The sequence below is a fragment of the Mixophyes fleayi genome, chromosome 4 (assembly GCF_038048845.1).
Source record: "Mixophyes fleayi isolate aMixFle1 chromosome 4, aMixFle1.hap1, whole genome shotgun sequence".
In the NCBI taxonomy this organism is placed as follows: domain Eukaryota; kingdom Metazoa; phylum Chordata; class Amphibia; order Anura; family Limnodynastidae; genus Mixophyes; species Mixophyes fleayi.
In genome coordinates this window covers 4060611-4078468 of record NC_134405.1, presented here as the reverse complement: position 1 = coordinate 4078468, position 17858 = coordinate 4060611, and the positions used below count along the sequence as shown (strand labels likewise).

The 17858-nt window shown below is 40.3% G+C and overlaps 1 protein-coding gene across 1 annotated transcript in view; it reads left to right on the top strand.

Annotated features, from left to right (window-relative positions):
* LOC142150969 (chloride channel protein ClC-Kb-like) overlaps positions 1-17858 on the top strand; it is a 77349-nt gene that overhangs the window by 22861 nt on the left and 36630 nt on the right. The window contains exon 2 of the mRNA XM_075206179.1: positions 13600-13728. Coding sequence (XP_075062280.1) covers positions 13600-13728 — 129 coding nt within the window. The remainder of the gene's footprint in view (positions 1-13599; positions 13729-17858) is intronic.

Genomic DNA, 17858 nt, shown 5'->3' with positions numbered 1-17858 from the left:
ATAAAATGCACAGTGTGGAAGTTCTTAGTGTTTACCATAATACCATAATGAAAACCAATAAAGACACGGACACCAGATTAACGTTGGAATGAAATATTATTTATTAAATGACTAATATAAAAACTAAAGGGGCTGGAAGGCGGACGAGAGCAGGGCAGTAAGCAAACACAAAACCAATAACGGTGGAAAGGTCAGACCATTGTACCACCAACCCAGGATCATACCTTATCTATTGGCCGGTGCAAAATATCTGTCCAACGGCAAGACTACGCCCCCCTATAACCGCCAGTAAAATATTCCACATACTGGCCCAGAGTCTTATTCACTGGACCCAACACACGTGATGACAACACAATCCAATGGGGGGGTAGTGACCTATGACGAGATAATACAAGCACCATATGCAAACTTACCGACTGCACTGCTCTCCCACCTAGAAGAACCACAGATAAAAAACCTGAAAACTGCCGGGTGGGCGGGAGGAATCCGGAAGCAGAGAGGGGGAAATGCAGGAGAACATCTCCTATATAAAACTAGACCACCCCCCTCCTCTGCCTTATTGGTCAACAAATATAAGCAGCCCATAGGCTAAACACCTAATCACTCACCCACGTGATTTTAACTTCGTTTAGGCTGATGGCCACACTTCCCTTAACATTAACCTGTAAGTTCTTGGATTTCAACGTACTCCCTGTTCCCTCACCACTACAACTCCATGACTGCTTTAGACAATCGCTTTGGTATGAATCTAGAGTGTTTCTCCAGTTATTTGTGTGTGGGATCGGAGATCTGAACGCTCTACGTACTTTCTCCTACTTGATATGCCTCAACATCTTGATATAATCATATTTTATCTTTGTTATATTTTGCTGCCTGCCCATGATGGGAATTCTCATACTAACTAAATCTGATTTTTGCCTATGGAATTAGGAACAAAACTCAACATACTCTTCATGTGGCTCCTTTGCCACCCTATGACACTTGTATACTTTTGTGTTATTTGTATCTGAACTTCTTCAATAAAATGCTGGAAAACAAAACCTTCAGTTTGGGATTATATTACATGACTGTGCTGGTCTGTTCTGTTTAGAACATATGACGGCTGGAGTGCTATTATGGACCCCGAACAGTGGAATTGTTGGTATTGATTTGTTTTCTTTTGGATATGTTGATGTATTAAGTGTTTTCTCCATCTTGGTATATATTAGAGATGGGCGGGCTCGGTTCCCAGAGATCCGAATTCATCCGAATTCAACCTATCCGAGTACCGAGCCGAGCAGGCTCGTTACTCTCCCGCCCGTTCGGAATCTAAATCGAGGCAAAACGTCATTGTGACGTCTTCGTATTTCTGAGCTCGGTTCTCGCGATATTTGAAAAGCATAAATACCTCCACAGCAATCCAACGCCATGTGACAGAGGGAGAGAGCATGGTTAGGTCACACTGGCTATATCAGCGCAGGGACAGAGCAGTAATTGGACACATTATTGTTTCTATTCAATAAAATTCTAATCTTAATACCAGTTGTTACAGCAGTATAAGGAGGATAGAGGAGGGTTTGTGTTCAGTATCTGGCACTCCAAGTGCTTTTGGGGTGTTCCCCATTCTTTTGCATTAATTTTTCTGGCTGTCAAAAGTCCTATTTATCAGCAGTCTAAAAAAATAATATTTAGCACTCCAAGTGCTTTTGGGGTGTCCCATATTCCCCAGTGTTTTACTGTAATTTTTCTGGCTGTCAAAAGTCATATTTGTAGCAGTATCTAAAACAATTTATAGCACTACAAGTGCTTTGGCCTCATTATAATGGATTCAAAGCAGTCCACATATGAGCATAATCAGCAACCAGGTTCTGTCACCAGTCCTGATGGTAGTGTTCCCAGTACGTCATCTGGGAAAGGCGATGTCAAACTACACAGTCTTTTGAAATCAGGAAAAAAAATACACACCGAAAAATTTTTTACTGTGTTGAAGCGAAAAAGAAGTGTAACCGAGGAAAAGTTAACTGCCGATAAAAAAAAAATTGCCAACATGCCATTCTACACACGCAGTGGCAAAGAGAGAATGAGGCCAGTGTGATGTCTAATCGTGAGCATTCTGTTAGTGTACCCATAAAGAGGGGCCCTTTCAGCAGTACTGCTGATGTGTGCCTGAGCAGCCCCAGTGTAGCCGGTGATACACAAATTGAGGATGCCACTTTGGAATTAGAAGAGGATGAGGGGGAGATTTGTGTAGGCGACGAGGGCGCTAATGAGGATGTTGATGAGGATGAGGTTGTTTGTGTAAGTCCTGCACCAGTGGCAGCAGTTCTGGCACGTGACAAGAAAAAGGCCATTGTCATGCCTGGGCATAAAACAAAAAAATCCACCTCTTATGTGTGGAATTATTTCTACCCCAATCCAGACAACAATTGTATAGCCATTTGTAGTGTATGTCAAGCCACAGTCAGTTGAGGGAGGGACCTTATTCTTGGAACTTCGTCTATGTTACGCCTTTTATTGAGAGTTCATGGCAAAGTGTTGGGAAAAGCTGAAAGTTCTTCCTAAAAAATTACAAGCACTCCCTCATCAGCTAAGACCCTCCGCTCACCGACATACCGACGGCTACAAAATACACCCACCACACCATCCTCATCAATATCCTCAGTTGCGCTCGGAGTTAGCCCTGCATCCAGGGCCGGATTAAGGGAATGGAGGCCCCTGGGCTAAGGGGCCCTCCATTCCCCGCGAGGCCCCCAATGTGAGCCGTCCGCCGCCCCCCACCCCCCGCGAGGACCCCCCCGCGCGAGGACCCCCCCAAGCACTTACCTGTCAGTGCAGTCCTCCGTCCCGGCGCGCTGTAAGCTCCTTACTGAGGAGATCTCGCGAGAGTTCATGAACTCTCGCGAGATATCCTCAGTAAGCAGACTACAGCGCGCCGGGACGGAGGACTGCACTGACAGTACTCAGCAGCATCGATCGGGCCGGGGGCGCCCCCGCCCCCGACCGATCAATAATGCTGCTGAGGAGTTTGAAGGGCCCCCTGGATGCCCGAGGCCCCTGGGCTATAGCCCAGTTAGACCTCGGGTTAATCCGGCCCTGCCTGCATCCCACTTAAGGCTGGATGACTCCTGCACTATAACTGATTCCCCTGAAGAAAGCATTAGTCCCACTGCTGCTGCTGCTGGGGGTGAATCGTCATCCCAGAGGAAGGCCAAGAAAATGAGCAGTCCTACATTTCAACAAATAACTGTGAAACAATCATTTGCGAGGGGAAGCAAATATGACAGCAGTCACCCAGTCGCCAAGCGAATCACAGACGCCATGGCTGCCATGTTAGTGTTAGATCTAGGGGTGTGCACCGGCCACTTTTGGTGTTTTGGGTTCTGATTAGCTTGAGGTTTTGGGTTCTGATTTGTTTTGCCAAAACACCCCACGAAAAGTTTTGGTTCTGATTTTGGTTTTTGGGTTCTGATTTTTTTTTAAAAAAGCATAAAAAGTGCTAAAATCCATATTTTGGTTTTTTTTTCACTCCTACACTATTATTAACCTCAATAACATTCATTTCCACTAATTTCCAGTCTATTCTGAACACCTCACACCTCACAATATTGTTTTTAGTCCAAAAGGTTGCACCGAGGTAGCTGGATGTCTAAGCTAAGCGACACAAGTGGGCGGCACAAACACGTGGCCCATCTAGGAGTGGCACTGCAGTGGCAGGCAGGATGGCAGTTTGCAAGAGTTTGCTAGAGGTGCAAGATGGAATTGTCCTTGGGCCCTCCCACTCACCCTGATGTTGTTGAAATAGGACATGCGCACTTTAACAAACCAATCATTTCAGCGACAGGGCCTACCAAACAACTGTGGCTGAAATGATTGGTTTGTTTGGGCCCCCACACCAAAAAAGCAATTCATCTCTCCCTGTACAAACTAAACTGGCTCTACTGAGGCAAGATGTCGTCCTCATCCTCATCCTCTGATTCCTCGCCCCCTTCGGTGTGTACCAGTGTGAACCTTGCACAACACGGAAATCATTCTCCAGTGCGCTTGACTCAGGCGCATCCCCACTCCTTTGCCTATGTCGTAGGTGGCTGTGTAGGCTGGAATGGCCTTTTGCTGCTCCTCCATCCTCTGCAGCATATAGAGGGTGGAGTTCAAGCGCGTCACTACTTCTTGTTTTAGTTGATGGCAGGGCAGGTTCATGCTTTTATGATGTAGCAGGAACAGTGAACGTAGTTTAATATCTGATACTAATATTTCTGCACTGTAGGAACAGTGAACGTAGTTTAATATCTGATACTAATATTTGTGCACTGCAGGAACAGTGAACGTAGTTTAATATCTGATACTAATATTTCTGGACTGCCTAGTGAAGTGGAATCTCTACGGGATTTGGTACCGGGGACACAATACCTCCATCAACCGCCTAAATTACACTGCACAGATGGCGGACACCGGACGCACGTCTAACACCAACATAGCTGTTACGGCCGCAGTTATCTGCTTTGCCATAGGATGACTACTGTCGTACTTCGTGCTCATAGCAAACGACTGTTGGACGGTCAACTGTTTGGTGAAAGACGTAGCGTTCTTACGACTTCCCCTCTGGGAAGATGACCGACTACCAGCAGCAACAGCAGCAGCGGCAGTAGTAGGCGTACCGCTGCAGGATTCCCTGGAAGAATCCCGGATTGAAGAGGACTCAGTCATGCCGGTGACATGGCCTGCAGGACTATCTCTGATGGAGATCGTGGAGGAAGTTGACGAGGAGGGTGTTGGTGGTGTGTATACAACAGGACCAAGGGATTTAGGTGTCCCTGGACTGCTGATGGTTCTAGCCACAGGTCCTGAACTAAACACTGAATTATGAAGGTTCTTCAGGTGACGTATAAGGGAGGATGTCCCTATGTGGCCAAGATCCTTACCTCTGCTTATTTGAGCTTTACATAAGGTACATATGGCCATACATTTGTTGTCCGGATTGGGATAAAAATAACTCCAGACCGAAGAGGTGGATTTTTTGGTCTTCTGACCAGGCATAACGATGGGCTTTTTCATCCCATGGACAACAACTGTTTCCCCCCCTGGTGCCTCATTTAAGATAACCACATCAGCATCCTCCTCGTCAAGTTCCTCCTCAGCACCAGCTACATCAATATCCTCCTCCCGGTGTACAACATTGACACCTTCATTAGCCAAATCTGTAACTGGACTGTGGGTGATCCTTCCAGCATATGCAGAGGGCGTGCTGCAAATGGTGGAAGGAGCCACCTCTTCCCGTACAGTGATGGGAAGGTCAAGCTTCGCAACCACCAACACCCTTGGACTCGCCTTGGGGATTTGTGATGCCATCTCTTTAGAAGGCAGAGTTGTTTGCTGTGTTGTTGATGACAGCTTAAGTCTCTTAATATTTTTAGAGGGTGGGGAGGAGGAGGGCTTAGATCCTTGGGTGAAGCTGAACCACTAGTCATGAACACGGGCCAGGGCCTAAGCCGTTCCTTGCCACTCCGTGTCGTAAATGGCATATTGGCAAGTTTACGTTTCTCCTCAGATGATTTCAATTTTCTTTTATTGCTAATTTTAGTGAACTTTGGCTTTTTGGATTTTACATGCCCTGTACTAGGAGATTGGGCATCTCCCTTGGCAAACGACGTTGATGGCATTTCATCGTCTATGTCATGACTAGTGGCAGCAGCTTCAGCATTAGGAGGAAGTGGTTCTTGATCTTTCCCTACTTTATCCTCCAAATTTTGGTACTCCATTATATGCAGCACAAGAGAGCGTACCCCTAAACCACACACACTCGGCAAAGCCTTTACAAATTATCTGCGGCACAGGAGAGTACCACTGGACTGGAGTTATACAGCAGTACCTATTTTTTGGTACAGCAGCAACAGTGAACGTAGTTTGACCTTGAAATAGCAGTACCTATTTTTTGGTACAGCAGCAACAGTGAACGTAGTTTGACCTTGAAATAGCAGTACCTATTTTTGGGTACAGCAGCAACAATAAACATAGTTTGACCTTGAAATAGCAGTACATATTTTTTGGTACAGCAGCAACAGTGAACGTAGTTTATATAAACTATATATATATTTCAGTAGAAATTTTTAGAGACTTTTTTTTTAATTTTTTTATATTTTTTAAAAATTATTTTTGTATAAGTTTTTTATAATTTATTTTTTATTTTTTTATAACTTTTTAATAATTTTCAAATAACAATGCCCTTAGCAGAACAGAGCACAGGACACAGGCAGCACCACTGGACTCAGCACAGGATCTCAAAGGAAACCACTGAAAACAAAAGCAGGACAGGAGCTCCCTAACTACAACCTCCCTCATGAGTTTTCGCAGCCAGAATGAAGATGGCGGCCGCGAGCGGTGAATTTATGACATCCGAGTCTCGCGAGATCCAACGCGAGACTTGGATGTCATAGCCTCGTTTGGGATTTTTTTTGCGGGCGGAAGTACCCGAACAGTGCTTGGATCCCGTCGGATCCGCACTGTTCGGGTGGGCTCGGATTAGCGAAATCCGAGCCCGCTCATCACTAGTTAGATCTACGTCCAATATCCACAATAAACGCAGCTGATTTTTCACAGTTAATTGAGGTTTTGTGTCCGTGTTACAGAATTCCATTGCGACACCATTTTTCCCGTAAAGCTATTCCACAGCTATACCAAAAAGTGTGTACAAATGTAGAGATTGAGATGAAAAATGCCATTCTGCCCACTGTCCACTTAACCACAGATATGTGGACAAGTGGAAGTGGGCAAACCAAAGACTATATGACTGTGACAGCCCACTGGGTTGGTCATTCACCTTCACCAGCAGGAACAGCAGCAGCATGTACACCACTACATAACATTTGTCACAGGCAGGCCACTCTTTGTATCACCGGCTTCACTAACAGGCATACAGCTGACAATTTGTTACGCAAACTAAGATATGTGATTGATACATGGCTTATACCACTTGGACTCTCCCCAGGGTATGTCATTTCTGATAACGCCAACAATATAGTGCGAGCATTACAGCTGGGTGATTTCCAGCACATTCCCTGTTTTGCTCACACCATCAACTTGATGGTGCAGAGCTTCCTACGAAATAACCGTGAGGTGCAGGAGATGCTTTTGGTGGCCCGTAAAATTTCAGGGCATTTCCGGCATTCTGCCCCAGCATGTAGGAGATTGCAGCAGCTCCAAGAGCAGTTTAACTTGCCCTGCCACCAACTTAACAAGAGGTGGTAACTAGGTGGCATTCCACGCTGTATATGCTTCAGAGGATGGAGGAACAGCGCAAAGCCATCCAAGCGTATAGCACAAGCCATGACATTGGGAAAGGAGGGGGATGTATTTCACTCTTGCACAGTGGGGAATCCTTTCAGTCCTGTGCAAGGTGCTGAAACCATTTGAAGTTGTGACGTGTGAAGTGAGTGCAGATTCTGCTAGTTTGAGCCAAGTCATTCCTTTAATTAGACTATTGGAAAAGCAGCTTGAGAAAATGAAGGAGGAGCTGAAAGCAAGCAATTCCGCAAAGTATGTTGGCCTTGTCGATCAAGTACTTAATTCGCTTCACAATGATCCTCGAGTTATTAAGATCTTGAACTCGGATCACTACGTTTTGGCCACTGTGCTTGATCCAAGGTTTAAGACCTACATTGAGTCTTTGCTTCAAAATGAACGAGATGAGAACTTTTGCAAGGAGCTATTGCTCAGCAAGTTGTCCACTGAACTGGGCCTTTGCTTGACGACGTGTCCTCCTTCAGTTTCTCAAGTAGCTGCTGCTCGTAAAAAATAAAATTTTCAAAAAAGAAGCAGGGAAGACACAAAGGGCAGACCAGAATAGTTTAACATCTGGGCTGGTTTGAAGGATTTTTCAAAAAAATGTGTGACCTTGCCCATAACTCCATCCAATCCGAGTATTAACATGCAAAGGATGGTGGAGGATTATTTTCAAGAGGTAAATGTCAGACAGTCCATTTCCTTACTGGGAAGAAAAGCAGGAAATTTGGAAACCCATGTACAAACTTGCTTTGCAATACTTAAGCTGCCCTTCCTCCAGTGTGTACTCTGAACGAGTGTTTAGCACAGCCGGGAACTTAGTCAGTGATCGCCGTAGAAGGTTACTTCCCAAAAATGTGGAGAAAATTATGTTTAGAAAAATGAACTACATCTTTAAAACTTTCTATTTAAGTGTAGGGTGCAATCTACCCCCAAAGAGGAAAGGGACTTGGGGCATTTCCATATCACGTACCGTCTTGAAAGGCTGCTGTTTGGGCAATTTCTCCTTACGGGTAGGGTGTCATAGACAGAGTGACCCTAAACTGGCTTTGTCCATTTCTTTAGATATTTAAGTATAAGTGTAATATACACCCAAAGATGATGGCTGCATTGCCAATATGCATAGATGGAGAGGAAGACAATCTGCTTTGTGTGTCGACGGTAATCCAGATCCAAAACCAAAACACGGGGGTCAGTGAGCATCTCTCGTATATATATATATGTATATATATTACTGATCAGCCCCAACATTAAATCCACTTGCCTAATATTATCACCTTGCGCCGTCAAAACAGCTCTGACCTGTCGAGGCATGGACTCTACAAGACCTCTGAAAGTGTCCTGTGGTATCTATCACCAAGACGTTAGCAGCAGATCCTTTAAGTCCTGTAAGTTGTGAGGTGGGGCCTCCATGGATCAGATTTGTTTTCCAGCACATCCCACAGATGCTCGATCAGACTGAGATCTGGGTAATTTGGAGGCCAAGTCAACACCTTTATCTCTTTGTCATGTTCCTCAAACCATTCCTGAACAATTCCTGCAGTGTGGCAGAGCGCATTATCCTGCTGAAAGAGGTCACTGTCATCAGGGATAACTGTTACCATGAAGGGGTGTACGTGGTCTGTAACAATGTTTAGGTAGGTGGTAGGTGTCATAGTAACATCCACATGAATGCCAGGACCCAAGGCTTCCCAGCAGAACATTGCCCAGAGCGTCACATTGCATTCTGGTGCGTCTCTTCCCCAGGTAAGCGATGCACACGCACCTGACCGTCCTAATGATATAAAAGAAAACGTGATTCTTCAGACCTGGCCACCTTCTTCCACTACTCCAAGGTCCAGTCCTGGTGCTCACGTGACCAATGCAGGCGCTTTAGGAGGTGGACAGGGGTCAGCATGGGCTCTCTGACCGGTCTGCGGCTACACAGCCCCACACGCAGCAAGCTGCGATGCTCTGCGTGTTCTGTCACCTTCCTATCATACCCAGCAGTAACTTATAAAGAACTTTTTCTACAGTAGCTCTTCTGTGGGATGGGATCAGACGGAGTAGCCTGTGTGACCATGATCAGTGTATACTCAGTATTATTATACAGTGTGACCATGATCAATGTATACTCAGTATTATTATACAGTGTGACCATGATCAATGTATACTCAGTATTATTATACAGTGTGATCATTATCAGTGTATACTCAGTATCATTATACAGATCAGTGTGATCATTATCAGTGTATACTCAGTATTATTATACAGTGTGATCATTATCAGTGTATACTCAGTATTATTATACAGTGTGATCACTATCAGTGTATACTCAGTATTATTATACAGTGTGATCATTATCAGTGTATACTCAGTATCATTATACAGATCAGTGTGATCATTATCAGTGTATACTCAGTATTATTATACAGTGTGATCATTATCAGTGTATACTCAGTATTATTATACAGTGTGATCATTATCAGTGTATACTCAGTATTATTATACAGTGTGATCATTATCAGTGTATACTCAGTATCATTATACAGATCAGTGTGATCATTATCAGTGTATACTCAGTATTATTATACAGTGTGATCATTATCAGTGTATACTCAGTATTATTATACAGTGTGATCATTATCAGTGTATACTCAGTATTATTATACAGTGTGATCATTATCAGTGTATACTCAGTATCATTATACAGATCAGTGTGATCATTATCAGTGTATACTCAGTATTATTATACAGTGTGATCATTATCAGTGTATACTCAGTATTATTATACAGTGTGATCATTATCAGTGTATACTCAGTATTATTATACAGTGTGATCATTATCAGTGTATACTCAGTGTTATTATACAGTGTGATCATTATCAGTGTATACTCAGTATCATTATACAGATCAGTGTGATCATTATCAGTGTATACTCAGTATTATTATACAGTGTGATCATTATCAGTGTATACTCAGTATTATTATACAGTGTGATCATTATCAGTGTATACTCAGTATTATTATACAGTGTGATCATTATCAGTGTATACTCAGTATTATTATACAGTGTGATCACTATCAGTGTATACTCAGTATTATTATACAGTGTGATCATTATCAGTGTATACTCAGTATTATTATACAGTGTGACCATTATCAGTGTATACTCAGTATTATTATACAGTGTGATCATTATCAGTGTATACTCAGTATTATTATACAGTGTGACCATTATCAGTGTATACTCAGTATTATTATACAGTGTGACCATTATCAGTGTATACTCAGTATTATTATACAGTGTGATCATTATCAGTGTATACTCAGTATTATTATACAGTGTGACCATTATCAGTGTATACTCAGTATTATACAGTGTGATCATTATCAGTGTATACTCAGTATTATTATACAGTGTGATCATTATCAGTGTATACTCAGTATTATTATACAGTGTGATCATTATCAGTGTATACTCAGTATTATTATACAGTGTGACCATGATCAATGTATACTCAGTATTATTATACAGTGTGATCATTATCAGTGTATACTCAGTATTATTATACAGTGTGATCATTATCAGTGTATACTCAGTATTATTATACAGTGTGACCATGATCAATGTATACTCAGTATTATTATACAGTGTGATCATTATCAGTGTATACTCAGTATTATTATACAGTGTGATCACTATCAGTGTATACTCAGTATTATTATACAGTGTGACCATGATCAATGTATACTCAGTATTATTATACAGTGTGACCATGATCAATGTATACTCAATATTATTATACAGTGTGATCACTATCAGTGTATACTCAGTATTATTATACAGTGTGACCATGATCAATGTATACTCAGTATTATTATACAGTGTGACCATGATCAATGTATACTCAGTATTATTATACAGTGTGATCACTATCAGTGTATACTCAGTATTATTATACAGTGTGACCATGATCAATGTATACTCAGTATTATTATACAGTGTGACCATGATCAATGTATACTCAGTATTATTATACAGTGTGATCATTATCAGTGTATACTCAGTATTATTATACAGTGTGATCATTATCAGTGTATACTCAGTATTATTATACAGTGTGACCATGATCAATGTATACTCAGTATTATTATACAGTGTGATCATTATCAGTGTATACTCAGTATTATTATACAGTGTGATCACTATCAGTGTATACTCAGTATTATTATACAGTGTGACCATGATCAATGTATACTCAGTATTATTATACAGTGTGATCACTATCAGTGTATACTCAGTATTATTATACAGTGTGACCATGATCAATGTATACTCAGTATTATTATACAGTGTGACCATGATCAATGTATACTCAGTATTATTATACAGTGTGATCACTATCAGTGTATACTCAGTATTATTATACAGTGTGACCATGATCAATGTATACTCAGTATTATTATACAGTGTGACCATGATCAATGTATACTCAGTATTATTATACAGTGTGATCATTATCAGTGTATACTCAGTATTATTATACAGTGTGATCATTATCAGTGTATACTCAGTATTATTATACAGTGTGACCATGATCAATGTATACTCAGTATTATTATACAGTGTGATCATTATCAGTGTATACTCAGTATTATTATACAGTGTGATCACTATCAGTGTATACTCAGTATTATTATACAGTGTGACCATGATCAATGTATACTCAGTATTATTATACAGTGTGACCATGATCAATGTATACTCAGTATTATTATACAGTGTGATCACTATCAGTGTATACTCAGTATTATTATACAGTGTGACCATGATCAATGTATACTCAGTATTATTATACAGTGTGACCATGATCAATGTATACTCAGTATTATTATACAGTGTGATCACTATCAGTGTATACTCAGTATTATTATACAGTGTGACCATGATCAATGTATACTCAGTATTATTATACAGTGTGATCATTATCAGTGTATACTCAGTATTATTATACAGTGTGATCATTATCAGTGTATACTCAGTATTATTATACAGTGTGATCATTATCAGTGTATACTCAGTATTATTATACAGTGTGATCATTATCAGTGTATACTCAGTATTATTATACAGTGTGATCATTATCAGTGTATACTCAGTATTATTATACAGTGTGATCATTATCAGTGTATACTCAGTATTATTATACAGTGTGATCATTATCAGTGTATACTCAGTATTATTATACAGTGTGATCATTATCAGTGTATACTCAGTATTATTATACAGAGCAGTCTGACCATTATCAATGTATACTCAGTATTATTATACAGTGTGATCATTATCAATGTATACTCAGTATTATTATACAGAGCAGTCTGACCATTATCAATGTATACTCAGTATTATTATACAGAGCAGTCTGACCATTATCAATGTATACTCAGTATTATTATACAGTGTGATCATTATCAGTGTATACTCAGTATTATTATACAGTGTGATCATTATCAGTGTATACTCAGTATTATTATACAGTGTGATCATTATCAGTGTATACTCAGTATTATTATACAGTGTGATCATTATCAGTGTATACTCAGTATTATTATACAGTGCAGTATGATCATTATCAGTGTATACTCTGTATTATTATACAGTGAACATTATCAGTGTATACTCAGTATTATTATACAGTGTGATCATTATCAGTGTATACTCAGTATTATTATACAGTGTGATCATTATCAGTGTATACTCAGTATTATTATACAGTGCAGTATGATCATTATCAGTGTATACTCTGTATTATTATACAGTGATCATTATCAGTGTATACTCAGTATTATTATACAGTGATCATTATCAGTGTATACTCAGTATTATTATACAGTGTGATCATTACCAGTGTATACTCAGTATTATTATACAGTGTGATCATTATCAGTGTATACTCAGTATTATTATACAGTGTGATCATTATCAGTGTATACTCAGTATTATTATACAGTGATCATTATCAGTGTATACTCAGTATTATTATACAGTGATCATTATCAGTGTATACTCAGTATTATTATACAGTGATCATTATCAGTGTATACTCAGTATTATTATACAGTGATCATTATCAGTGTATACTCAGTATTATTATACAGTGATCATTATCAGTGTATACTCAGTATTATTATACAGTGTGATCATTACCAGTGTATATTCAGTATTATTATACAGTGTGATCACTATCAGTGTATACTCAGTATTATTATACAGTGTGATCATTATCAGTGTATACTCAGTATTATTTTATGGTGTACAGATGCTCTGGATCACAATACATAATACAATTTATGTATCACAGCTGTGGGACGGATGTTGCGATATACACTCATGCATTTCGGAGAGGACTGGATCTTCCTCTTCTTGTTGGGAATCACAATGGCAACGATCAGCTTTGGACTGGATGTGACAATCGCCAAGTTACAAAGACGTGAGTATTACAGACCAGTGGCCATGATCATAATACAATTCTATTACACTATATACAGACATAGGACACTACACCTCCAACATGACCTGACCACTGGACATGATCATAATACAATTCTATTACACTGTATACAGACATAGGACACTACACCCCCAACATGACCTGACCACTGGACATGATCATAATACAATTCTATTACACTCTATACAGACATAGGACACTACACCCCCCAACATGACCTGACCACTGGACATGATCATAATACAATTCTATTACACTGTATACAGACATAGGACACTACACCCCCCAACATGAACTGACCACTGGACATGATCATAATACAATTCTATTACACTCTATACAGACATAGGACACTACACCCCCAACATGACCTGGCCACTGGACATGATCATAATACAATTCTATTACACTCTATACAGACATAGGACACTACACCCCCAACATGACCTGACCACTGGACATGATCATAATACAATTCTATTACACTCTATACAGACATAGGACACTACACCCCCCAACATGAACTGACCACTGGACATGATCATAATACAATTCTATTACACTCTATACAGACATAGGACACTACACCCCCAACATGACCTGGCCACTGGACATGATCATAATACAATTCTATTACACTCTATACAGACATAGGACACTACACCCCCAACATGACCTGGCCACTGGACATGATCATAATACAATTCTATTACACTCTATACAGACATAGGACACTACACCCCCAACATGACCTGACCACTGGACATGATCATAATACAATTCTATTACACTCTATACAGACATAGGACACTACACCTCCAACATGACCTGACCACTGGACATGATCATAATACAATTCTATTACACTGTATACAGACATAGGACACTACACCTCCAACATGACCTGACCACTGGACATGATCATAATACAATTCTATTACACTCTATACAGACATAGGACACTACACCCCCCAACATGACCTGACCACTGGACATGATCATAATACAATTCTATTACACTGTATACAGACATAGGACACTACACCTCCAACATGACCTGACCACTGGACATGATCATAATACAATTATATTACACTATATACAGACATAGGACACTACACCTCCAACATGACCTGACCACTGGACATGATCATAATACAATTCTATTACACTATATACAGACATAGCACACTACACCTCCAACATGACCTGACCACTGGACATGATCATAATACAATTCTATTACACTATATACAGACATAGGACACTACACCTCCAACATGACCTGACCACTGGACATGATCATAATACAATTCTATTACACTATATACAGACATAGGACACTACACCCCCAACATGACCTGACCACTGGACATGATCATAATACAATTCTATTACACTATATACAGACATAGGACACTACACCTCCAACATGACCTGACCACTGGACATGATCATAATACAATTCTATTACACGGTATACAGACATAGGACACTACACCTCCAACATGACCTGACCACTGGACATGATCATAATACAATTCTATTACACTATATACAGACATAGGACACTACACCTCCAACATGACCTGACCACTGGACATGATCATAATACAATTCTATTACACGGTATACAGACATAGGACACTACACCCCCAACATGACCTGACCACTGGACATGATCATAATACAATTCTATTACACTCTATACAGACATAGGACACTACACCCCCAACATGACCTGACCACTGGACATGATCATAATACAATTCTATTACACTCTATACAGACATAGGACACTACACCTCCAACATGACCTGACCACTGGGCATGATCATAATACAATTCTATTACACTCTATACAGACATAGGACACTACACCCCAACATGACCTGACCACTGGACATGATCATAATACAATTCTATTACACTCTATACAGACATAGGACACTACACCCCCAACATGACCTGACCCCTGGACATGATCATAATACAATTCTATTACACTCTATACAGACATAGGACACTACACCCCCAACATGACCTGACCACTGGACATGATCATAATACAATTATATTACACTATATACAGACATAGGACACTATACCCCCAACATGACCTGACCACTGGACATGATCATAATACAATTCTATTACACTCTATACAGACATAGGACACTACACCTCAACATGACCTGACCACTGGACATGATCATAATACAATTCTATTACACTCTATATAGACATAGGACACTACACCCCCAACATGACCTGACCCCTGGACATGATCATAATACAATTCTATTACACTGTATACAGACATAGGACACTACACCCCCAACATGACCTGACCACTTGACATGATCATAATACAATTCTATTACACTGTATACAGACATAGGACACTACACCCCCAACATGACCTGACCACTGGACATGATCATAATACAATTCTATTACACTCTATACAGACATAGGACACTACACCTCCAACATGACCTGACCACTGGACATGATCATAATACAATTCTATTACACTCTATACAGACATAGGACACTACACCTCCAACATGACCTGACCACTGGACATGATCATAATACAATTCTATTACACTATATACAGACATAGGACACTACACCCCCAACATGACCTGACCACTGGACATGATCATAATACAATTCTATTACACTATATACAGACATAGGACACTACACCTCCAACATGACCTGACCACTGGACATGATCATAATACAATTCTATTACACGGTATACAGACATAGGACACTACACCTCCAACATGACCTGACCACTGGACATGATCATAATACAATTCTATTACACTATATACAGACATAGGACACTACACCTCCAACATGACCTGACCACTGGACATGATTATAATACAATTCTATTACACTGTATACAGACATAGGACACTACACCTCCAACATGACCTGACCACTGGACATGATCATAATACAATTCTATTACACTATATACAGACATAGGACACTACACCTCCAACATGACCTGACCACTGGACATGATCATAATACAATTCTATTACACTATATACAGACATAGGACACTACACGTCCAACATGACCTGACCACTGGACATGATCATAATACAATTCTATTACACTATATACAGACATAGGACACTACACCCCCAACATGACCTGACCACTGGACATGATCATAATACAATTCTATTACACTATATACAGACATAGGACACTACACCTCCAACATGACCTGACCACTGGACATGATCATAATACAATTCTATTACACGGTATACAGACATAGGACACTACACCTCCAACATGACCTGACCACTGGACATGATCATAATACAATTCTATTACACTATATACAGACATAGGACACTACACCTCCAACATGACCTGACCACTGGACATGATCATAATACAATTCTATTACACGGTATACAGACATAGGACACTACACCCCCAACATGACCTGACCACTGGACATGATCATAATACAATTCTATTACACTCTATACAGACATAGGACACTACACCTCCAACATGACCTGACCACTGGACATGATCATAATACAATTCTATTACACTCTATACAGACATAGGACACTACACCTCCAACATGACCTGACCACTGGACATGATCATAATACAATTCTATTACACTATATACAGACATAGGACACTACACCTCCAACATGACCTGACCACTGGACATGATCATAATACAATTCTATTACACTATATACAGACATAGGACACTACACCTCCAACATGACCTGACCACTGGACATGATCATAATACAATTCTATTACACTATATACAGACATAGGACACTACACCCCCAACATGACCTGACCACTGGACATGATCATAATACAATTCTATTACACTATATACAGACATAGGACACTACACCTCCAACATGACCTGACCACTGGACATGATCATAATACAATTCTATTACACGGTATACAGACATAGGACACTACACCTCCAACATGACCTGACCACTGGACATGATCATAATACAATTCTATTACACTATATACAGACATAGGACACTACACCTCCAACATGACCTGACCACTGGACA